At 39.2% G+C, this 25,469-nt stretch overlaps 2 protein-coding genes and 1 long non-coding RNA gene across 4 annotated transcripts in view; 1 reads left to right on the forward strand and 2 right to left on the reverse strand.

Moving 5' to 3' along the window:
- The window catches only part of LOC129434887 (uncharacterized), a 67,842-nt gene that overhangs the window by 13,508 nt on the left and 28,865 nt on the right, over nt 1-25,469 (reverse strand). The gene's annotated exons all lie outside the window — the stretch shown is intronic.
- Nucleotides 12,695-18,276, forward strand: LOC129434886 (uncharacterized). The gene is made up of 3 exons (XM_073867397.1): nt 12,695-16,772; nt 16,867-16,934; nt 17,228-18,276. The coding sequence occupies exons 1-3, from the start codon at nt 16,608-16,610 to the stop codon at nt 18,177-18,179; spliced, it is 1,185 nt and encodes a 394-aa protein (XP_073723498.1). The 5' UTR covers nt 12,695-16,607; the 3' UTR covers nt 18,180-18,276.
- Nucleotides 18,136-20,514, reverse strand: LOC129434885 (uncharacterized). The gene is made up of 3 exons (XM_055193500.2): nt 20,051-20,514; nt 19,721-19,847; nt 18,136-19,414 (listed from the first exon to the last, which is right to left on the reverse strand). Exons 1-3 carry the CDS (start codon nt 20,254-20,256, stop codon nt 18,662-18,664), a joined length of 1,086 nt encoding a protein of 361 aa, XP_055049475.2. The 5' UTR covers nt 20,257-20,514; the 3' UTR covers nt 18,136-18,661.

Below are 25,469 nucleotides of genomic sequence, written 5' to 3' on the forward strand. Positions count from 1 at the left end.
CACATTTATCTCTTTAAAATATTGCTACTTTTAGAAATAATTTGTTTGCATTTTTGTGTATACTGCACACTTTATTTACATCATCTATACCCATAATAACATTTTCTACGTTTTTCTTTCAATAAAGATAAACACATTTATTATTGTCTTAACTTAAAACTTTGTTTTTTTTAATTTATAAATTAGATTATATATAAATAAGTTTTAAAAACGAATGTCTGAGATAAGATATCTGGAAGGAGACGCAGCGTGTTTGTCGCTATAGCCACATGTTATTAAATGTATTAATTTACTCACACATTTCACAAAGTATACAAATTGTAGGTGTAAATATTCATAAACTCAACACTTCGGAGGTGTTTTCCGTCCGTAAAAGCTGTTCGCTATTTTATTAGATGTAGCATACGCTTATAATATAATATAAATTTTAAATTAAAATGTCTGTTCTATTTCTAATCATTTATTTTGGTTTGACCAAATAAAAATACATAAGTGACATTAGGAGATTTTATTAAGTTAATTAATACACTTTTTATATAAATAAGTTTTGAAAAGTGTTGAATACGAATGTCTGAGATAAGGTATCTGGAAGGAGACTCGGCGTGTTTGTTTATAAAGCCACATGTTATTAAATTGATTATTTTACACACACATTTCACAAAGTACATATTGTAAGTGTAAATATTCATAAACTCAACACTTCGGGGGTGTTTTTTGTATGTAAAAGGCGTATTTCTCTGTTCGATAATTTATTAGATGCAGTATAGTTTCCATATAAAGTCAATTTTAAATAAAATTTCTGTTCTATGTCTAGTCATTTCTTTTGGTTTGACCAACTAAAAAATACATAAGTGACATTAAGAGATTTTATAAAGTTATTTTAATCCATTATTTTAATGATATTTACAAAGCCACTGTATATTTTTACAGATATGAATTAGCCTACGGCTGAAAGGATTTTTAAAAATCACAACACATATGCGCAAAAAAGGTATTATTAAAGGTATTATAAATATAAATATGTAAAACTAAAGATATCATATGCCAACTGTACAGTATGTAAGCATAGGCCTATGTTTTCTTGTTCGCTCTAAGTGGGTTTAAACAATGTTTTTCAAACGAATAATTTTTAAACTTTATTGGTGGTGGTTGAGAAGAATTCCTCTTTCCATTCCTCTTTCCATATGTAAAGCATTTTAGCGCAATATACATGTGTCATATTATTGTTCTTAATATATAAGAATACTAATATATTTTTACAACACTTTTAACTGTAAAACATGTATTTTTTATACCACATTAATCTCTTTAAAATATTGATACTTTTAGAAAAACGGACATAATTATAAATATTATGAACAAACAATGAAACGAAGTCAAAATTCGACAACACAAATAATTAGGATATTCATTGTAAATAGAGTTAAGTGTATTAGGCTCACACTAAATTCTCCGTTGCACTAAGTATAAATGCATTGTACATACAGTCATCGTTGTATGCACTGTTATGCTGGCAAAAAGGGGTTGACGTCACTTTGCTGTTTTAATAGCAATGTTAAATATACGGCAATGCCCTTATTAACTTCTGGAAACAACCGCAATGACAACGCATATAAAAAAAATTAAGAGTTTTTTATGCGCCACCTGGTGGATTTTCTGTGAAGCGAAAAACATTAGGGGAAAAGGCAAAGTAGCCCCCCCGAAAACACTTGCAGAATTCTGCGTGACTCCGCGAGACGATTTGGCGAATGCCGCGGGAGAAAACGCGCATTTTTAAAGGCCACATCTGTAAAGGAATAGCTGGTTGGATTAAACACAAGGGGCCCTATCTTGCACCCAGCGCAATTGACTTTGTCAGTGACGCATGTATCATTCATATTTTGCACCGGCGCACAGCGGGTTTCTCCCTCCACAGACGCACGTCGGCAAACTAGGGAATGAACTTGCGCTCCCTGGGCGGTTCAGCGCAAAAAAGGAGGCGTGTTCCGGCGCAAACCATCCCTGATGCTATTTTGCCGTTTCAAAAAACAATTGCGCCACTGACCAAAAAAAAACTAGTCTTAAAGTCAGTGGCGCGTTGCGCGTGGTTCATTATGCTATTTCAAGGGCGCATGCTTGACCATAATGTATAGCGTGCACAACGCGCACACACTTTGATTATCTAATCTACACAGATGCAACAGTTATTTTTGCAAATCATAAATTGTTACAATAAAAAATATTAACACATGAGATAAGGGAAATCATTGTAGCATTGTGGTGATAGTTTTTATTTTTTGTGTGGCTGCGTTAAAAAATTATCATGCAAATAACGATTAAAATATTTTTATAAGTTTGTTGTGTGGCTGTATTACGTTTATTTTATGTAAATAATAATTAAAATGTTTTCATAAGAAACCTTAATGTATGTGAAGTTGATTTGTAAGTGTACTTTGGGGTTGGACCTTGCTTGCGTTTCTTGGCTTTCAGTGGTGAGGGTGGACGCAGCGATGTCCTCTGCTGGCATCAGGTCCTGTGTAGAGGCAGATACACCTCCCGTTACACGGCGTGCCCGATTTATGCTGGTAAGCTTGGGATTCCCCCGTCTCCTGACATCATTGTAGCGCGTGCGGCGCAACGGCCTGGAATGCCAGCTGATGAGACAATTGCGGCTATTTCTTCTCATGCCTGTTTAACCGACGCTGATTTGGGCGGGTTTCTCCCATCCCCATACAAAACAACTTCTCTGTCTTTGACTGCTCTTACAAGAACGTGGGTCTCCTCGGCTGTGAACCGCTCCTGGCGTGCGCCTGGTAAATCTGTCATAATAATAGCAACCCGCCATGGAACTTGCGCCCTTGCGTTTAAAGGGAATGTTGGATAGCCTTCTGATTGGTTTATTTGACGTTACGCCCAAACCACACCTATGAATAATGAACCTACTTCAGACCAACCCCTTATTGATTTGCGCCTAGCGCAAGACTTATTTGTTTCAGATCGTTAAAATAGGGCCCAAGGTGTTACTGGGTCATGTTTACTCACTACTTTATAGTCTACTCGTTTATGTCTGACAACAGAACAGATAATTAAGAAACAGAACGGAACTTCTTTCCAACACATGCATCATTTAAAATTTGTTTATCATATAAATGTATTAACTACCATTGACAAACAATGAATGAGCAATATATTTATGTATACACCCGACCAACCCCCACCCCCCAAGCTGTAAACCTAGAGGAAACACTGTAAAAACAGTCTGTGGGTGGACATTCATCGTATTGCATTGGTTTTCATTTCTTTCATTGACTTTATTGTATATGAGAGGATATGAGCACACATTTTCTGCTAGAATGGAGACTAAGATATTGAATTAAACGGGAAAATATCAGGCATGCATTGCTACCACTCTAAACTGCTAATATACAAGAAAGTGGGCTAAATAATTGACCAAATATTAGTTTAACCAAAAAATCCTAGCTTGCACTTTCTGTCTGTCTTCCATCAGAGTGCAGTTTTCCTTGTCTTTCATATTTGTGTTTATTGTGGAATTGGCAAAGACCTGGTGGTTGTTTGTGAAAGCTTTACAGACAAAATTAATAGGGCCTAGCCATTTTCATTATTTCACAGCCTTATTATACATCAAAGTGTAATATGAGATTGACAAAATATGAAATAACCTTGCCTGATAGTCTGACAGTATTGTGGCATAGTATCAGGACATTCTTCTGTTGCGCACGGCTAGGGGCCAATGGCCAGATAGTGGGCCTATTTGGGAGAAAGTCCAGGGCTGTTTTTTAGCCCCAGTCTGTCCCTGGCTGTTTGACTGAAATATTGCCATATACTTTGAAAGTGTAAACACGTTGCTCAATATGTGCGTGCATCCATAGCTAAGAAAGTTTGGTGGTCCAAATGGAAAACGCGAATGCCTATAAAACTGCTTGCCATTGTATTTAGGGAGCTTCAAATAGCGTTTAGGCTAACCGTATGCATACGGCAGCTGTTACGAACACTGGTCATTGTATTAAAAAATGCTGACGTTGTTCCGTGATTCCGTGGTATTTGTAAGAGTTTTATTCAGCGGAATTTTCGTCAGCAAAAAAATTAAGAAATTCGACGCTAAGCACTTAGTTCCGAGCAGTTCCCACATGACTTTTATGTGACCGGAGAACTTATTTTGTAAGTTTTGTCAACATTTCCGTTCACTGGGAGCGCAAAGATAGATGCACTCTAGAGCTGCAACTAACGACTATTTTTTCTGTCGACTTATCTAGCGATTATTTTTCCGATTAGTCGACTACTCTAACGATAATTTTTTATTATTAATATAATGTTATTTTTTTGATTAGCTATTTATTCTGTTGGATAATCTGTTTTTCTACTCTCTGTCTGATCTGACAGTCATTGTTTCTTTTATTGTATTTTAACACAACTGAATGCTATTTTCACATATTATCTGTTCTGTTGTCAGACATAAAGACTATTAAAATAGTGACTAAACATGACCCAATAACCTTGTGTTTAACCTTGGGTAAAGCAAGTTTTATCAGAGCTTCTCAGTGATTTTAGTTAGGGATGCACCGATGTAGTGGAAGATTTTTATTATGCTTTATTTTTCATCCTTTTTCATTTTTTAATAACAATCATAAGCTCACAAATTGTGATTCATATGGAGATCATGTTTTTCTGCTAACGTACAGAAATATGCTCTTTCTGTCTTTTCAGCAAGTACAATGTCCAAGGACTTAAACATCATGTACCAGCATGTACTGTCCTATATGACAAGATGTTTAACTGTTTATGTTCTTAATCACTGACAAACTGAAGGTTATCTTCTAGATGACGTAGAAACGGATGATTGTACGTGTTTCAGCATCTTACTATAAATGTGTGTTCAACCTTGTAATCGGGGCTATTGGGTTTAGACTTCTAGTTCTAGCAACAGGGAGTGAGAGCTTATTCTGCAGAATATATAAAATTCAGACAAATAAAATTCTGTTGACAGTGTGTCTGTGTGATCCTTGACTTTCACTCTTCGTGAGGATTATTTGATGCGGCTAAAATTCCACGACAATAATGGCGACGAGGATACGGATTCCAAAGCTGGGGACTCCAGAAGGTTTGGGAGAGACCGACTGATCACCCCTGAGACAAGAGGTCTCGGGCTCCGTACCCCAGGCCTAAGGGAAGGGAGAGTCTCAACCATTTCTGGAGTCAAAGCTGACGGAATCCTGGAAAGAACCGTTGTGGTGGCATCTGAATAGATAATATGGTAAGCGTTTTTCGTTCGTGACCATGGGTCAGGGTAATTCGAAAGAGAGTGAAAGTCAATGGATCTGGAAAATGGTGTGTATACTCGAGTGATCAAATCAAAGGGCACGGGGGCGATGGAAAGTGTAAAAATCTGGGAGAAAAGGTATGATTTTCCTCCTAAAAAGAACACTGAGTGTAAAAGCACTCACTTTATTAAGGGAAAAAATCATTGCGGATGGCAGAGAAATGAGAGCACAGAGTAAGATAAAGACCAAGGACAAACTGACTCAGACTAAGTCAGAGCTAAACATTAAGCAAATGTTTTCCTACATCAGATTCATTACATGAACCTAACTTTCTGTTTTTTCCTCCTCAATATGCACCTGCACGTACCCCACCTGGGGTAGATTTCTCTTATACAAAGGTACCTCTTCTAGACGATGATCTCCAACCCCCTCCAAGAAGACTCCCACAACCACCTGTACAAGAAGCATTACCAAAAATACAAACTGCACCCCCGCCAGCACAAGAACTACCACCTGAGCTAAACTCACCAATCCTCCTCGACAACACTTTGGAAGGGGAAGAGGAGGAAGTTCATATAAAAAACATCAACACAGGAGAGGTAACATCCTGGGAATCCTACCTAAAGCAAATGTTCCTCGGGGACTTCAACCTGAAATTCCAATGAAGGTAAAGCAAACCTGCATCGGATGGGAATCAGGAAAGCTGAGTGAGGTCATTACACATTCTCTACATGCTGAATGCCTGCATGACGAAGAAAAACGAAAGAAGCAGAGAAAGGCCGATCAACAACTAGGGCTGCACGATATATCGAAAATGTATCGCCATCGCGATAACTGTGTAAGCGATATGCATATCACAGGGAGCTGCGATAACTTGCAGTTATTTTACGTGTCTATCATTTGTGTGTTGCATGCTTAGATTGTCCAAATTACACCGATCAGAAGGTGGTTCCCACAAACTTACTTTACTTGAGCGGCTCTCTCAAGTATATTAACAACTGCCCATATATATTTAGCATCAAATTTTGTCTTTTTTTGTCCGTGATAATGACATTATGCGTGCGAGCACATCGTGTCTTTTCTGATGAGTTCGCTGTGCGTTCGCGTGCTTTCTGTTTCTCAATGAATTAGGTGCGACGCAAAGCTCAGTGTCACATTGTATCCTTCCATGTTCCTGAACTTGATCATAGTTGTATCCATTAGAGGTCTTCACGGAAGGACACGAGTCTATATTTTGAAAGGTCAGTCGGGTCCGACTCGGTCCCATTTTAATTACTTCAGGTACCGGGTCTGTTTAAACCCAAGTCGATCAGAGACGGCCGTGAAGAGTGAGCGCTAACACTATAGCGCATGTGCAGTCTCAAGCGTGCCTCCGGTTTCTATGGCGATGAAAACTTACTCTTGTTTATATAAAGTGACGGCCACGCGGTGCACTTTCTTTCTCCCATGTTTATAGTATTATTATCAATGAACCGTCTTTTTATATCTAAAATGTTTGCTACAAAGATGGTAGTAAATAACCAATGTTAATGCCAAGCCCATTGTACTGAACGAGCAGCTCAAACTGTCAAACATCACGTCATGCTGAATCTACATACTTTACATAGAGTATACTTTTGAATCTAAAATAATGACGGATTAAGCTCTTTTAATCTGCAACAGAGGAATAGAAAGAGAGGCACTTTTACTGCTTCTACACAAACCTATCAACTTTATAATCCATAGACCTGCATTGTCTATCATTAATATACTATACATTTTATTGTATAAAGTTAGTCTTTCTACACCTCTCACAATGTTAATAAATCCCTTTAAAGGGGGTCATATTCACAAGTTCATTCAGCTTTGTTCATGTCAAAGAGAAAGAAAAGAGAGTTTGCAGTGGTTGGATTTATGAAATTAATATAAATATTCAATAAATCAAAGTACTGCGTTATGGTCACACATTACTAGTTTTTTGTCACATGTATAGCATAGTTTAATTACATCTTAAGAATATGCATTACCTCTTTATTTCATTGCATATCTAAATGCTAAAATAAAAGCAAATAAAAAAATAATTTCTCTAAGTAAGACATATCGCAAGGCATATCGCCATCGCACCCACCAACAGAACTATCGCATATCGCATATTTTCTCATTATCGTGCAGCCCTATCAACAACTATCTTCAGCTTTTGTCAAGATAGGCGAATGGGGCCAGCAACGGTGTAATCAGCACAGTTTCCCTTCACAAGGACAACGTTTCCAGGAGAACTGGCAGCAGAAAGAACGAGAGAACAGGAGAGCAAAGCAGCGGCGGGAAAATAAGAAAGAAAAAGTTTGCTGGTATTGCGGACAGAAAGGACACTTGAAAAACCAATGTTTCCAATTCCTGAAATGTCAAGAGACACCGGAATCCCAAACGGCGCGGGAACCTTTGCGGGGTGTAAAGAAAAAGGGGACTGAAGCCAGGAGGGGGAAAGAGAGAATCAGACGGAAGGGGGTAAGTCCAATCTTGTTTTTTCTGCGGTTCGAATGCCATATTATCTGCTTGCTAATTCTGTTTTTTCTGATGTGTGTGATAGGGAAAGGAATGCTCTATGCAATGAAGAACTTGCTTTGCTTGATGTTGATCGAGAGGCATACTCTAAATTTCCTCTCTAAGAAATAATGGTTGAGGGACAGGCATTGTTGTTTATGGTAGACTCTGGTGCAACTCACTCTGTCATACGCAAAGATGAATTCCCATTTGTCACCTTGAGTGGGCAGTTTAACTCATCTATGAGTGCTACGGGGCATATAGTGAGGGAAGAATTTACTGCTCCACTCTGTTGTATGCATGACGGTAACGAGTTTATGCATATGTTCTTTTTATCTGACGCGTGTCCGGTAAACCTCATGGGGAGGGATTTGATGTGTAAAATGAATGCTAGCATCTTATGTAACAACCAAGGCCTGAATATTTCTTGTTGGGATCCCAGAATGTCGTCTATGTGTGTGTCTCTGTTATATGTGTATGAATGGGCCTTTCAGAGTGAAGAGTTGCATGCTGAAGGGAAGATAAGATTGCCACAAGCCAGCGAGGTCATTCCAGCTGATAACATGCATTGCACAGCTCATGTTGTTGACACAACAGAGAGAGAGTGGGAAAAGAAATGGTTCGCTGTAAAAACAGAAGGTTTGACTATAACCCAAATATATGCTGGAATGACTCATGGTGTGTGGCACTCGTTAAATTGACAGAAAAGCAAGAACAACTTTTTGATGTTGAAAATTCGGTACCCCATGTTTCCATTGCAAAAAATAACAGTCAGCCATGGGAAAAAGCAGGTGACTTGCAAAGGCCTGTAGTGAGGCTGTTGATTGGGAAATGTTGTCAGATAACGTGCAGTTCTCAGAGCAGATAACAGCACACAGAAGTTGTGTTTCTTTTTTCATTGCTGAGAGAGAGAGAGAGTTATACAGAAAGCTGTTTCTGCAGATTCAAATTTACAAAACATTTTGCAAGCACACATGACATGTGCTAGTATTGATTTACAGCAACAAGTTCTTGACAAAGTACCTGATTACCTGTGGGCTAAAGATAAATATGATGTGGGTTTGATTAAAGGGTGTGAATCAGTAGTTATCACCCCAAAGAGTGATTACAGACCATGTAAACCCCAAATACCCTCTGAAAAGGGAGGCGCTTCAGGCCACCATTTCAGGCCTTATTGGAAAGAGGGATAATTGTTCCCTGCCCACACTCACCTGTAAGCCATTTTTCCTGTACAAAAGGTCAGAGAAGCAGGTCAGCCCACAGAGTGGAGGTTTGTTCAAGATCTCCAAGCAGTAAATACTGCGGTACAAGCAAGGGCACCTAATGTGCCAAACCCTTACACAATTCTCTCACAGATACCAGCTGACAGCCAGTGGTTTTCAGTGTAGTGGATATTTCGAATGCATTTTTCAGTGTTCCTGTCCATCCTGATAGCCAGTTTTGATTTGCTTTTACATTTGAGGGGTATAGCGAGAGCCCCACGATTTACAACCCAGAATTGCATTGTTCATTACAGACACTTGTGTTGGATGACGATGTTGCTTTATTGCAGTACGTGGATGACCTCTTGGTGGCGGCACAGACTCAGCAATCGTGCACAGACAACACCATACGGCTGCTCACTCATCTAGCTGAGGAGGGCCACAATGTCAACCCCAAGAAGGTACAGTGCTCTGTCCAGAAAGTAACCTTTCTAGGACATGAAATTACATCAATGAATAAGTCTCTCTCTCCAAATAGAATAGAGGTGATAGCTAACATACCAAAACCCATTACAAAGAAACAAGTGATGTCATTTTTGTAAGACATCTTATTGCAGGACTTTTATTGCTAACTATTCTGAGATGCAAGAACCATTGCATGACATGATTTATGAGAAACCTTTAGCACCATCAGAGAAGGTAGAATGGACAGAGAAGGCTGAAAGGGCATTTGTGGAACTAAAACAGACATTACAGCAGGCACCCACTTTGGGGCTGCCATATCCAAAAAAAGCCTTTTATTCAAACTGTGGATGAAAGAAATGGCTGTATGACATCTGTTTTGTTGCAAGAACATGGTGACCAGTTGCATATTTTTCAGGTCACCTTGATGCGGTGGCCAGGGGCCTACCAGGATGTCTCAGGGCAGTGGCAGCTGCGGAGAAAGCTGTACAAGCCAGCAGTGAGTTTGTGGGATACGCACAGCTGCGTCTGTTGGTTCCTCACTCTGTGTCTCATATACTGCTTGAACAGCGCACATCTCACTTGTTTGCAGCAAGGTGGCTGCGTTATTCCTGTGCATTGTTACAAATGTCTAATGTCACAGATGAAAGATGTACAGTTCTGAACCCGGCGACATTGTTACCTACACCTAATGAAGGTACACCACATTGTTGTTTGTCTGCCCTACGGGAAGTATGTACACCAAGGCCTGACTCACCGACACACCCATACCTTAATGCACCCTCACATATTTTGTGGATGGTTCCTCTTCCAGAGATGACAGAGGCATGAATAGGATGGGGTGGGCAGGTGTGTCTGACTTTGAAGTCGTGAAATCCGGATGCTTACCACCTCACAAATCTGCAAAGGTGGCTGAATTGCATGCACTAACACAAGCTTGTCAACTTGCTACTAATCAATCTATAACCATTTACATTGACTGCTGGTTTTACTGACAGCTGCTCTCCTAGAGCAAGTTTTACTCCTTTCTCAAATAGCTGTGTGCAAATGCAAAGCGCACACCAAGGAACAGGATGTGATATCCAGAGGCAATGCACGCGCTGACGCAGCGGCAAAACAAGCGTTTCTCATGACTACTAACGTAGATTTTTCTCTTACACAGATTTCCCAGGAAAAGGAAGTTGAAACAGCACAGGAGTCACTAATAAGCATGCAACATTTTCTCTCCCAACAGAAATAGCTCTATGGAAATCGTGTGGAGCTACCAAGACTCCTGAAGGGATTTGGATGGGTCCAAATCAAAAACCTTGTTTACCTAAACACTTTTATTCTCATTTTGCTAGGTTGAACATGGTTTAGACCACGTGTCCAAAGGAGGAATGCTGACAGCCATGGCACAAAATTGGTTCACAAAGGGTTTTTCTCCTGTAGCACAGAGACACTGTGAAAACTGTCATATATGTCTAGGTAATGATGTTGCAAGAGGGGTAAAAACTGCACCTGTGAGGCATCCCATTCCTGAGGGACCATTCACACATGTAATGATGGATTACATTGAATTGACACCAGCAGAAGGTAAACGTTACTGTTTGATGATGACAGACATGTTTTCGAAGTGGACTGAAGCCACGCCCACCAAACATGCAGACAGTGCTGGGGTGACAAAAATGTTGTTGAAAGACATTATTCCCAGATGGGGATTCCCAAAAAAAATTTCCAGTGATAATGGAGCACCCTTCACTGCTCAGGTGGTAAAAGATGTGGGTAAATTTTTGCAAATAAATTTGACCAATCACTGCGCCTACCACCCACAAAGTGGAGGTGCAGTGGAAAAAGAGAATGGCACCATCAAGGCAAAACTAAGCAAAATGTGTGAAGAAACAAAATTGAATTGGGTTCAATGCTTACCACTGGTACTCATGTACATGAGAATGAGGGTCAGAGACCGAACAAAATTGTCCCCTTTTGAAATACTTTTTGGAAGACCCCCACATATGGGGTGGGAACCACACAGGGCGACAGGTGATACCCTTCAAAATGAAAATGAAATGTTGCTGTATTGTATTTCTATGTCTTCCATTTTTCAAAATATCTCAAAACAGGTTAAAGCAGCACTACCACACCCCGCAGAGGGACCTTTGCACAACATCAAACCAGGAGATTTCGTGTTGGTGAAAAACCTGAGGAGGAAATCCTGGAAGGCTAGACGGTGGGAGGGGCCATTTCAGGTTCTGCTGACGACCCACACCGCCGTGAAGGTCGCGGAGCGTGCCACCTGGGTGCACGTTGCCCATTGCTGGAGGGTTGGTCCTGGACTGCAAGGTGTGAACCAAAGGGAGGACGACTCCAGTATTCTAGGGGTGGTTTGGACACGCGCACAACATTTTTAATAATAGCTTGGCACAACTGCACCGTGTGGTCATACCAAACCCGAACCTACAAAGGAAATTAATCAACAAGGGCTCACGACTCCAACTCTAACTGTGCTCCAGAGCTCACGACCCCAACTCTAACTGTGCTCAACATCTTCACTACAATTAAAAAAAAACCTATGTAACGATGAGAGTCATGAAGCTATGAATAAATCATAAAAAGGGAGGAGTGTAGTGGAAGATTTGTATTATGCTTTTATTTTCATATTATTATGTTTTATTTTTCATCCTATTTTTCATTTTTAATAACAATCATAAGCTCACAAATTGTGATTCATATGGAGATCATGTTTTGCTGCTAACGTACAGAATTATGCTCTTTCTGTCTTTTCAGCAAGTACAATGTCCAATGACTTAAACATCATGTACCAGCATGTACTGTCCTATATGACAAGATGTTTAACTGTTTATGTTCTTAATCACTGACAAACTGAAGGTTATCTTCTAGATGACGTAGAAAGGGATGATTGTATGTGTTTCAGCATCTTACTATAAATGTGTGTTCAACCTTGTAATCGGGGCTCTTGGGTTTAGACTTCTAGCACCAGGGAGTGAGAGCCTATTCTGCAGAATATATAAAATTCAGACAAAGAAAATTCTGTCGACAGTGTGTCTGTGTGATCCTTGACTTTCACTCTTAGTGAGGATTATTTGATGCGGCTAAAATTCCACGACACCGATACCACATTTTCCATCTCCGATCCGATTCCGATACCCGAATTCTGAGTATCGGCCAATTCCGATATCTGCCGATCCGATACTACTGTATCTACTGTTTCTTGAACAATTTAAATTACACACGCACACTATATAAATGTGTATAGTGCTTTCTGATAAATCTAGCATAATATAATTATATTATTTATAATTATAATTTTAAAGTAAAAAACAATAATTTAAAATGATTTACAAGTTACAAGAACATTAGTAATTATTAACCATGGCAGTGTTTAGGAGAAAGTAAAATAGGCACCTTTGATCAAATAAGTATGCTAAATATATTTTCCTTAATTGCGCAAAAAGTCACAGTAAAAAAGCTTTAGTGTGAAGATGGTTATTTTGGGAATTATGCGCTTAACTGGACCTTTTATGCACATTTCGAGTGCAGAATTAATGCGCCTAAATCATATTGAGTGCGCAATACTGTGCTTCCTGGATGCAGCATTGATGCTATAGAAGCATCCTCACATGGGAATCCTTGCTCCGCAATGGAAAGTTACGTTCATAACTATTAAAACACAAAGAGATTAGATGCATCGTGTGGTCAGCACATACTGAATTGCATCCATTCAACAGCTTACTGAGACTTTATAAAATCAGATCTTTAATAAAGCCTAACGTTACAGTTATTGTGTGTGTGCGTGTGTTGAATGACGCGTTTTCATCTGTCCGCTTCTCATCAGTGGATTAACTCAGTTTGCAAGTAAGTTACAGTGTTTCTGTGAACATTAATATCTTTAAATGTGAGTTTGTTCCTTCACATGAAGCTATTGAGTGTAAGATGACTTTGATTATAGTGCATAAAAACGTTTATGGTGCGTTTATAATACTTTGACGTTTTAATCGCTTGTCAGTGACAACCATGGGTAATGTGCAGTATCGGAGTTGGATCGGTCCTGTTAGTCCGATATCCGATCCAGCAAAAAAGGCCGGATCGGCCCCAATACCGATCCAGAATATCGGATCGGTGCATCCCTAATTTTAGTCCAGTCCGAATGCTCCATTGTCAGTAGATTACGTCGACTTTTACCTTCTGTAAAAAGGTCCGGAGAAATTACCTCAGGTAATACTAAACCAGTGCGAATAGACCAGCTGTAAATATACACATAAATTGGGTCATTTCCTTTTAATTTGTGGGTTTCTTTTAAAGGAACAGTATGTAAAAATGTATATCAATTAATCATAAAATGGCCCTGATATGTCACAAGACATTAAGAAATTTTTTCATTTCAAATACTTATATCACTGACAACAGTGGTATGGCCAGGATATTGTTATTTAAAAAGTGGAGTTGCAGCCCTCAACTGATTTTTATGTTGTCATTTTGTGTACTGGCCACTAGTTGTTGGATTGCAGTACCAGTTTTAGCCACAAGTTTTGTGAGTGCAATACCAGTTTTGGTCACAATTTTACATACTGTTCCTTTAAATTAGGGATGTTCACATTGACCGTTTAACCGTTAACTGAAGGTAAGAATTTATGACTGATTTACATTATCAGTTAAAATAAAAAAATATTTGTTAATACATGGTGCGTGTCGTCATGAGCCGACAGACATTTCGCCACTTTTCTATCTTTAATTTGTGAATGTCCTGTAAATGACACAAATGATTGCTGCCCTGACGGTCTAATAAAGTAATCATTTGTATTAGAAATCATTTGTATGCGTGTTTGGAAGCTGAACGCGCGCGTGTTCGCGCAAGATGACGCGGTCCGTCTCTCGCACATCCGGACAGACGTTCGCTGATGGCCTCTGACCCTGAACATACACGTCTTTTTTTGCACAAACGGAGAAAGACGACGCAAAACCAAAACTTTCAGAAAAGCGTCCTGCTTTAGAAATGACCACTGTGGTAGATGAAACAGAGACAATCTGCCCTTTGGATATTAATCCTCTGGACAGATCGCGTGCTTTTTAATAAGGTAATGTTGCGTGGATATCTGATATGTATGTATGAATCCTGGTTCTGTTGTTGATCTGTCGCTGCTGTTTGCACGTTCAAATTAAATGTTTTGTTTTTACTAGTTCACAGACAACCGTCAACTGTATTTTTACTCAATGACAATTATATATTAAAATCGTATAAGTTAACGGTAAATGTTCGGTTTAGAAGCTACGGTTGTCGGTCGGGAAAATTAACTGCATCCCTACTTTAAATATAAAAGCGCTTAAAGAAGCATACTTGCATTCTAGGCGGAAATACAAGTCACTAGCTGGCAAGTCAGTTCCTGAATTACACGACACAAACCTTTTTTTAAAAAAAGTCAAATTTACTTCTCAGAGGCAAGGAACTGTTTCTGAAACTGACGTTCTCCCAAAACTGAAATTAAACACAGTGTTTCGCGTTTCCCTTGCCTGTTTCATATTGTTTGCACATCTGATATCAAGAAGCAAGGTATTGCGCACATGACGACGAGAGGTGATTTATAAACGTGACATCGCAGACAATTTCGGCGCAAATTAAAAAAATTGCATTACACAGAGTTACTACAGAAGAACCAGTGTGTGTGGGAAAACACTGCTAACCTTTCATGATACTCTCGAATCAGTCGTCTTCTCTGTCAGTAACATCTGACGTTTACGTGAAAATGCAAGTACACAGAGGAATCCGCATGGAAAACACAGCCAACTTTTAATTTTTCACTCAGTGTCACGTGTGAGAGGCGCTGTCGAGGGGTTTTACGCAGAGAGAGAGAGAGAGCGAGCGGGCGCGTGCACAAGAGAGGCACCACTGAGCGCTCACAACAATAAATGAAGCCATTTTAAATGAAACTAAAAATGTAAATGTTGTGGCCATTGTTGATTTTGTGGCGCACACAAACAAATCAATGCATGGGAAACACTGGCACTGCCAGAAGCCGCCATAACGCGAGATAAATGTAAATAGCGTGACGCGTCGACGCATTTTTCGCATGTCGACGTATTTTCGTAGTCGACGTAATAGGCTAGTTGCACGAAGCCGCCATATTGGATTTCCGGCCAGCGTCTGTGGGCGGGGATACTTCCGGTTTCACTAACCGCAATGGCGTTTTACACAAGGTGTCTGATGGATCTGCCAAAAATCACTATAAACGATGTACATCGCATCATACAAACCTCCTCGGCGGCACCAAAAAGTAAGCGCGAAAAGGGATTTAAAATGTATGTGTCTAGTTACATCGATAACTATGAAGGTAAGTGATAAATATATGACATGGCAGTTGAAGCTAAATATGGCTAGCCTAGCTAACGACCACTACCAGTTAGATAAATATTAACCTAAATAACTTTCTGAGTGATTTGTGTAATTACACAGTGTCCTTGTCTGAATTGTGTTAATATGTTATGACATATTTGTAGTTTCAAACAAAGATGACGCAGGAAAAGTGAACGTCCGGGCAATTTGCTACAGATCTATGAGGAAACACGAAAAACCTCACAGCCTTAGAGTCAGTTTAGCGTCAGTCTTGTTCAGGGGTTTTTATGTGGCTAGTGTAAATTCTGTTGAAAATTGTTCGTGATCATAATATATACTGGAAATCTAAATATCATTTAACTAACAAGCTTTCACAGTAATGAGTTAGCTAGCTTACATTCACGCTATCAAGTAAGCTAGCTCACGTTAGCAAGTTACATAGTAAATGTATCGTAAACAATTTAATTCTTGCATTATCAGAGATTTCAGGTATCTAGCTCTCATGGAAACCCCTGACCATGGATGTGACGGTTGATGTTCTCTGTTCAGAGGTGTTCTGTTCCACCTAAACCTGTTCAGTGTTCATTTTTATACAAACATTTATTAAATGTACCATGGATGTTGATGTTCAACTTCTCTGTTCAGAGGTGTTCTGTTCCACCTAAACCTGTTCAGTGTTCATTTTTATACAAACATTTATTAAATGTTATTCAAGATGGTCATTATAGACTAGCTTATTGTCATGACTATTTAGGGTTATCTGATAAGCGATGTCTCATATATTAATATGTATATATTTTTTTGAAGATTAGCTTAGTGGATAGATCCCCTGTTGAGATGTGTGATGCTGAGTGTTCGTGTGTGGCTGGAACAGCACTATGCAATCATAATGTTGCACTGCTGTATCAAACTGCACACTATTCCCAGCTAAACCTTCGCGCAGTCCCTCCAGTTTTGAGTTGCACAGAGACAGAGCAAAGCTGGCACAAGCCAAGAATAATGGTAAGTCTCTGAGCATTAAAAAATTACATTTCAAACATTTCATTAGACACATTTCATCATGTCACTTTTAAAATTTGTCTATTTTATTTCTTAGGGTGTGAAGCCAGGTCGAGTGAGTGACATGGTTGTTGTATCGGCCAAGACTGTTGCATGTGGTGTAAGGTAATGTTTTATTGTTTTTGCACAAAATTGTTTATTCAACAATGTAATATCGACTTAATGTATTTTACTTGCATGATTATTTCCTAATTTTAATGTAAATGTGATTTTAAATATTTTGCGGTTTTAATTCTGTCAGTGAGGGATGATGTCATGCCTTGTTTTATTTTTAGTTTTGACAGGAGTAATGTTTAAATCTTAATTTATTCTTTATACTCTAGTGACCTGTTGTGTTAAAAAACAGCAACTGAATTTTCATTCCTTATCCTTATTTTGTCCATCTATTTTTTTTCCAGGAGCACACTTTACAAAGCAGTGCAAGGAGACCTGCCTGATCAGGATGTTCTTAAAGTAGCAGATGTTTACAAAGACTTCTCAACAGAGATTGCACCACTCATTACCATGATGGCAATTAATGCTGACATTCCATTAGTTGAATCTTTTCTTGGAAAAGTCCAAGAAGGCAGTCCCATCTCCTTCCGACATCCACTGCCAGTGAGTCGGATAGTAATTTTTCATCCAGATGCCCCTCCTCCACCACTTCTACCCCTAGATGGCTACAGGCTTGAGCCTACCAGCTGCACGTTTGTATGCAGTCAACAACAACACTTACATCTGCAATCACTGGAGACTACATTGGACATGGCCAGAAAAATAGAGGCAGCCACAAGGGAACAGAGTGACTCTGTAGAATGGCACAGATTAAGAAAGACTCGGATCACCTCTTCTCGCTTCAGGGAGGTCTGCCATGTTCGTAGAAACAGCTCATCAGAACACCTTGCTGACCGAATTCGTAGAGGAACAGCACAGACAGCAGCAATGAAAAGGGGCCTTTCACTGGAACCTGTAGCCATTCAGGAGTACTGCAAATCAAAAAACATTAACTACTGGCCTTGTGGGTTTGTCATCCACCCTGATGCTCCCTGGTTAGGGTCGTCACCTGATGGTGTGGTCTTTGATCCAACTGAAAGAGCACCCTTTGGCCTGGTTGAAATAAAATGTCCGAATGCAAAAAGCTATGTTGATTGTACCTATCTAAAATTGCACTGTGGCAACATGAAATTAAAATCGCAGCACAGCTACTACTGGCAGGTCCAAGGACAGCTTTTGATCACAGGAATGGAATGGTGTGATTTTGTTGTTTTTGCAGAAGATGACATGTTGATTCAGCGTATTTACAGAGACAATGAAGTATTCAAAATCATTAGAGAGAAGGGAGATTACTTTTTTTATTATTATTACATGTAAACAATGTACAGTGAATGTTGCATAGTTTGCATTTATTATATTGAGATTATTTTATGTGACATAAATACTATTAAAATAATAACATTTGTACAATAAACTTTGTAACAAAGTTTTTGAAGCTGTTAAAACTCATTTGAGGTGCACAGTGTTTTATATACAGACTACTACACAGGGTGACTAAAAGGTGGTCTTTATTTTAATTCCAGGGTGTTCAGTGCTGCTTCTAGAGAGCTACTGCCCCACATGGTTCAGCTCCAACATTAAACATACCTTAACCAAGTAAACGATTTAGTGATTTTACAATTTAATGCAGATGGGCTTAATTGGGTTTGCAACTGAAATGTGCAGGACAGTGGTCCTCCAGAAGCAGGGCTGAACATTCCTGTAATAATTTTTAAAAGTTTGCCAGTTTAAATGTCAGTAAACACTTCATATTTTATTGATATTCTAAATGCAAAGATGGTTGTAAATTACTTTTTCATTTAGCATTTAACTGACCATGACTTTACCAGTGGTCCATTCTGGTAGTTGACCAGAAAGCAAGCTACACTAAATAGCTGGTCGATGCTTCCGCACACTGACAATGGTATGGGTTTGTCAAAGAGTTTGTTCTCCTTCACCCTCCGGATACACCTCTCAACATGTACCCTCAATCTGGCAATGGATTGTGTATGCTGGACATCCTCCCTGGACATCTGAGAATTTCTTGACCGGAAGGCAGGTCGGTACACTTTGCAAGGGACCAGATCATCTACTAAAAAGCCCTTGTCAACCATAATAGCTGTGTCTGAGGTAAGGCATTTGATTATTCCAGAAAGTTTAAAAATTTCCCGGTCGCTAATGAAGCCTGCGTAAAGCCCTGAAACAAAGGTAATGGCACCATGTGGTGCAATGCCAATCATGGCCTTCAGTGTAGTGTGCGATTTATATTGAGAAAACACCTCACTTTGAAGAAGTAGAGAGGAAGGTGTTTGACAGTTTAATTCAGTGCAGTCCAGTATCACTTGAGTGTCGGGGAATGCAGAAAACTCTGGTGGTAACAAAGCTTTGACCTCTTCCTTTGGTATCCACAAGCGGATGGAGCCAAGCAGAATGTACAGAAAGTGTGACCATGTCACAATGATTCTGCTAGCTGTGGTGCGATGAATACCAAACCGCTCGCCTAGATCCCTGAGAAGCAGGCCCACAGAGAGGTGCATCAGAAACAGCAGTAGCTCATCTATGGGTGCAAGTTTCTGTGAAAATAATGTAAGATTTAGATACAGAATAACTTTGTGAGTACAAGTCACGACTATGCAACACATTTGATTTTAAACATTATTTTCACAATGATTACAATCTTTGACATGGTTTTACTCATCCAATATTAAACATATCAAAATTATACTTTCACAGAATGTTCTTTACACTATGTAGAATTATTTTATGTAGAAAACAGGAAATTTCAAAAACTTTAGCTGGGTTTGCATTAACGGGGTCACATAATACCTTATTGTATTGAGTATTGTGACCTACTATTTTACCACTATTTAGTTCCATACCGTTGTTCTTGTTTGGGTGAGTTCCTCAAAGTTGGCAACCTTGGCCCTGGTTATTCGCACCATCTTGGTTTTTGCAGCAGGCTCAATCAGTTCCCAAAATGCCATCAAATGCTTGTATGAGGCAAACCTAAGAATAAAATGATAGTTGATATGTAAATATATGGTCAGTCATAATCAAATTTGACAGACATTCATATCCATTTAATGATGTATAAACAACATATATCCTACAGTCAACATATATATCCCACAGTTAACATATATCCTACTGACAAATAGACGTGAATGAAAACGGGTTAATAAGGGTATCCAACATCAATAGAAACAAACCTTGTGTAAAAACGAATATTCTCGTCGGATCCAGCGATGCGTTGTAAACCAAAGCGACACTGCAACTGCATCGTTTCCAGTTGGTGTTGTAGTTCATCGACTTTCATTTGTAGCTCCTCGTAGCTCACAGCAAGTTCCCCTGCCATCTCTGATGTTACTAGAGTTACAGAGTAGTCGTGATCGTGGGCCGTTTGTATTTCATTCATCTCGGAGTCTGACGGAGATGTCTCAGGCGGGGGGCATCTTGGTCGACGATCCCAAACATTTTCTCTTGGGTTTGGTACAGTGTATTGGTTCCAGGCAAAAAGAGAAGGGACAGTTCCTTTCTTTAGTTTTCTAAGTATCCCGGTCGTTGAGACAAAATCTTCTCGTTTAAAATGTATACTGCAGGGACTTCCGGGTTCACGATGTAGTGAGAGGTCGCGTGTGTGTGCGCTCCGTTTTCTTGTTTGCTTACGTGCTTATAATAGTTATCATTTCTTATATTTTGTACGCGATACAGTGCCTTTGGTGTCAAGGGATCAGAATCAATACAGAAATGGGCAAAAATACGAAACCCGGCGGTGTTAAAAACCAAGAAGCCTCAGGTAAAGACGGTGAAGCATCCGACATGGCGACGGCACCTACGCCTTTAACGGTAGAAGTCCTCGTGTCGGAGCTCGAGAAGTCAAGGCGAAGTTTGACAGACGAATTCACAACTTTGCTAAACTCTTCTTTATCCCCTTTACAATCGTCTCTGGAGAGTATTCACAGCACTTTGACTTCACACGCCACCACTATTTCGGAGATGGAGACTGCTCTCACTGACCACAGTGACAGGATTACGGAGTTGGAGAACGAAGTCACTTCGCTAAAGACCAAATTAACGGCGGCGTCAGACCTAAATGCAACGCTTGGTTCTGCAGTAGACGATTTGGTTTCCCGATCGAAACGACAGAATTTGCGGGTGGTAGGTTTCCCGGAGGGGATCGAGGGCAGAAACACAAGAGACTTTATCACCGACTTTTTCTCTAACACTCTGAAAGATGTCCTATCAGCCCCTCCTGAAATCGATCGTGCCCATAGAAGTTTGGCACCCAAGCCTCGTCATGGCGACAGACCGCGGCCGCTTATAGTCAAGTTCCACAGGTTTTTAGATAAAGACACTGTTCTGCGTTGGGCCAAGGAACACAAAGAGATCTCCTATCAAGGTCACAATATAAAGATCTACGAGGATTTCAGCGCGGGTGTCGCCAAAAAACGCGCAGCCTTCAATAGGGTGAAATCAAGTTTGTACAAAAAGGGCATACGCTTCGGTATGATTTATCCAGCTCGTCTGCGTATAACTCATAACGGTGAGCACGTTTTTGACACCCCCGAAGCAGCTGAACGTTACTTTCAGGAACATATTCAAGACAGATAATGTGCAGTTGCGTTGCCCTCTCTCAACAGTCAGTGACAGTGAACTATTTCATATGCTGTCTCACGGTCTCACACCAGTAAGGTGCCACCAATCAGCATGGTTCATTCTGGTGCGCTGTTCCACATTTACAAGGGTTTCTTCAGTTGGACCGTTTTTTTTTTTGACATATAAAGAAACAATTGTTTCTATAGTATGTGTTGATAATTGCGGTATTTTGTAAATACTATTATTACGTTTGTCTTGTTATTAGTATAATTCATTCTCGGAGTGGATTTCACTGCATGGTTTTCCGGTTGTACTACGTCTTAGTCCTGCAACTCGTGAAGGTTTCTATGTCGAGTTTAGGATATTTGTTTTTTTGTTGTTCTTTGTGTTCTATTTGTTGTAAAGTTGTTTATACTTATATGGAGGAGAATGTTTATTTAATTGCATTTTTTCCCCTCTGCTTTAGTTTGCAGGGATTTTCTTTTCTCTTTTTTACAGCATGGATAGTTTTAATACAGGGCTAAATAGTGGAGGATTTTCTGTTAAACTTGTTAGTTGGAATGTTCGAGGCTTAGGAGGACCAATCAAACGTTCTAGAGTGTTTTCTCATCTCAAAAATTTGAATTCGGATATTGTTTTCCTTCAGGAAACACATCTACGTAACATAGACCACATTAGATTACGAAAACCCTGGATAGGCCAGGTGTTCCATTCTAACTTTAACAGCAGATCCAGAGGTACTGCTATTGTTGTGCATAAACGAGTTAATTTTTCTCCCTCTCAGATTATTTCAGATCCTGAGGGACGTTACGTTATAGTTGCTGGCCATCTTTTTCACATTTCAGTTGTATTTGTAAATATTTATGCACCAAACTGGGACAATCCCACATTTTTTACTTCCCTTTTTTCCTCTATTCCGAATCTGAACTCTCATTATCTTATATTGGGAGGGGATTTCAACTGTGTCATAAATCCAAAGTATGATCGGTCCAACCCTAAAACTTTAGAACAAACAGCCATGGCTAAGGCAGTGTCAGCATTTATGGATCAGATTGGTTGTATCGATCCATGGCGCTACTTGAATCCTTCAAAAAAGGAATTCTCTTTTTTTTCTAATGTTCATCAAACCTATTCACGTATTGATTATTTTTTCGTGGATAAAGCTCTTTTGCCATTAGTCTGTACCTCTGAATATTCGGCTATAGTTATTTCTGATCATGCCCCACATTCCCTCAGCTTGAATTTTGCCCATATTAAAGGGAGGGCAAATCAGTGGAGGTTTGATTCAGGATTACTATCAGATGAAAAATTTTGTGAGTATATTAGTAATAATATTGATATATTTATTGAGACTAATAAATCAGATTCGGTTTCTCCCTCCTTACTATGGGAAACATTTAAAGTGGTAATCCGGGGTCATATTATCTCATACTCTGGCTATAGGTACAAGCAAAGAAAACAAAAACTACAAGACTTGGTCAATTCTATTATTGAGATTGACAGGCAGCTTCTTAATAATCCTACCCCTGATCTGCACGCTAAGAAAGTGGAGCTAAAAACAGAATTTGATTTGCTCAGTACCAAAAATGCTGAATATATGTTGCGAAGAACTAAGGCAACTTATTATGAGTATGGAGATAAAGCTGGCCGGCTATTAGCATCTCAGCTTAAGGGACTAGCAGCCTCTCGTTTAATCACTCAAATCTATGATTCCTCTGGTTCTCTAATTAAAAATCCATCTGGCATTAATGATGTTTTTTTCTCTTATTATTCTAACCTATATAAATCAGAATCTCCCGATGATAATTCTGTTATGGATAATTTTTTAGACAGTCTAGATATTCCTCATGTTGATGCAACTATAGTGGAGAATCTGGAGAGGCCTTTAGAGTTAGACGAGATTTTGCAAGGCCTTCAATTAATACAAAGTGGTAAGGCAGCGGGACCAGATGGCTTTCCGAACGATTTTTACAAAAGGTTTGCCAAACAATTGGCACCTTTATTATTAGACATGTATAACGATTCTTTAATCAATGGCTCTCTTCCCTTAACCCTAACTCAGGCTTCAATTTCACTTATACTTAAACGTGATAAGAATCCGGATGAATGTGGCAACTGGAGGCCCATTAGTTTGTTAAATTCAGATGTCAAATTATTAGCTAAAGTGCTGGCCTGCCGCCTGGATCCATGCCTTCCTAAAATAATTTCTGAAGATCAAACCGGTTTTATTAGAGGGCGACAATTATCTTCAAATATTCGACGACTTTTAAATATTATTTTTTCCCCTTCTACCTCTGCTTCTAGTGAGATGATTATTTTATTGGACGCTGAAAAGGCTTTTGACCGGGTTGAGTGGAAGTATTTGTTTACTATATTAGACAGATTTGGTCTAGGCCCTTATTTTACATCATGGATACGCCTTTTATACACTGCACCTGTTGCCAGTGTGAGAACTAACCTTTTGTGTTCACAATATTTTCCCCTCACAAGAGGTACCCGTCAGGGGTGTCCTCTTTCTCCATTATTGTTTGCCTTAGCTATAGAACCTCTGTCCATAGCTTTGAAAAAGTCCTTACTTTTCTCAGGTATCACAAGGGGAGGGATAGAACACCGTGTCTCACTCTATGCTGATGACCTTTTGCTTTATGTTTCAAATCCTGTCGGCTCGGTCTCTAATTTGCTGCATATTTTTGACACTTTTGGATCCTTTTCTGGATATAAGCTCAATATAAATAAAAGTGAATGTTTCCCAGTAAATAATTTGGCTAAACAAATTCTGTCTGGGATGTTGCCATTTCAGATATCCTCCACAAAGTTTCGTTACTTGGGAGTAATTATTTCACATTCCTTTGATTTATTATATCAGTATAATTTCTCTAAACTGCTCACACAAGTTAAAACAGATCTGCAACGTTGGGATAAACTACCTCTTACTTTATTTGGTAGAATCCAATCAATTAAAATGAATATTTTACCTAGGTTTTTATTTCTTTTTCAGACTCTCCCAGTTTTTTACCCAAGTCCTTTTTTAAACTTTTGGATGGGATTATTTCTACTTATATATGGCAGGGCAGACCTCCTAGGTTAAAGAAGACATATCTTCAGAGACATAAAAAAGATGGGGGTCTTGCGCTGCCTAATTTTTTGATTTATTACTGGGCAGCAAATATCAATAAAATTCATAGCTGGTATAATTCTCCGCATTTAGATTGGTGTAGGCTAGAAGCACAGTCCTGCCCCTCATCTTCGCTTTCTGCCTTGGTATGTGCTCCTCTTTCCAACCGCCCCTCAAAGTTAACTACTAATCCAGTAGTATGTACCTCTCTTAAGATCTGGAGGCAGTTTAGACAACATTTTAAGCTTGCTAATGCCTCTCTTTATGGACCTATCTGCAATAATCATCTATTTGTCCCCTCAACCTTAGATTCTGTATTCGTTTCATGGAAAATTAAAGGCCTCATGTACTTTTCAGACTTATTTATTGATAGAGTTTTCTCTACTGTTTCTAAGCTTGCTGAAAAATTCAGTTTACCACAATCTAATATGTTTCGTTTTTTTCAAGTACGCAGTTTTGTTCAATCTCATTGTCCTACGTTTCCGGATTTGCCTGAATCTTCTTTACTTGAGAAGTGCTTAGTACAGAACTATAGGTCTGTATCCTCCCTATATCATTTAATTCTTCCCTATGTTTTGCCTTCTTCCTCTCGTTTTAAAAATCAGTGGGAAGAAGAACTCGGCTGTAGTCTGGATTTGGAATGGTGGGAATTAGCTGCTTCTAGAGTGAACTCTTCATCATCCTGTGCCAGATTGAGTCTGATTCAATTTAAAGTTTTTCATAGAATTCATTTTACTAATCTCAAATTAAGTAAATTATTTCCAGATGTAGAGGCTTCTTGCGATAGGTGCTCTATCGCTCCTGCTGACCATACCCATATGTTTTTTTCTTGTTCGAAACTTAAAAAATTTTGGTATTCCTTTTTTGATACTTTTTCTAAAGTTTTGAATATCCCACTTGAACCGTGTCCTCTGATT

Source organism: Misgurnus anguillicaudatus, chromosome 5 (genome assembly GCF_027580225.2).
Source record: "Misgurnus anguillicaudatus chromosome 5, ASM2758022v2, whole genome shotgun sequence".
NCBI classification, from domain to species: domain Eukaryota; kingdom Metazoa; phylum Chordata; class Actinopteri; order Cypriniformes; family Cobitidae; genus Misgurnus; species Misgurnus anguillicaudatus.

Coding starts and splice junctions, on each gene's coding strand:
- LOC129434886 (XM_073867397.1), top strand. CDS start 16,608: ATGTGTGATGCTGAGTGTTCGTGTGTGGCTGGAACAGCACTATGCAAT. Junction 16,773..16,866: donor GGCACAAGCCAAGAATAATG/GTAAGTCTCTGA, acceptor TTTATTTCTTAG/GGTGTGAAGCCAGGTCGAGT. Junction 16,935..17,227: donor ACTGTTGCATGTGGTGTAAG/GTAATGTTTTAT, acceptor TTTTTTTTCCAG/GAGCACACTTTACAAAGCAG.
- LOC129434885 (XM_055193500.2), bottom strand. CDS start 20,256: ATGAATGAAATACAAACGGCCCACGATCACGACTACTCTGTAACTCTA. Junction 19,848..20,050: donor AATATTCGTTTTTACACAAG/GTTTGTTTCTAT, acceptor TTTTATTCTTAG/GTTTGCCTCATACAAGCATT. Junction 19,415..19,720: donor TCACCCAAACAAGAACAACG/GTATGGAACTAA, acceptor TTATTTTCACAG/AAACTTGCACCCATAGATGA.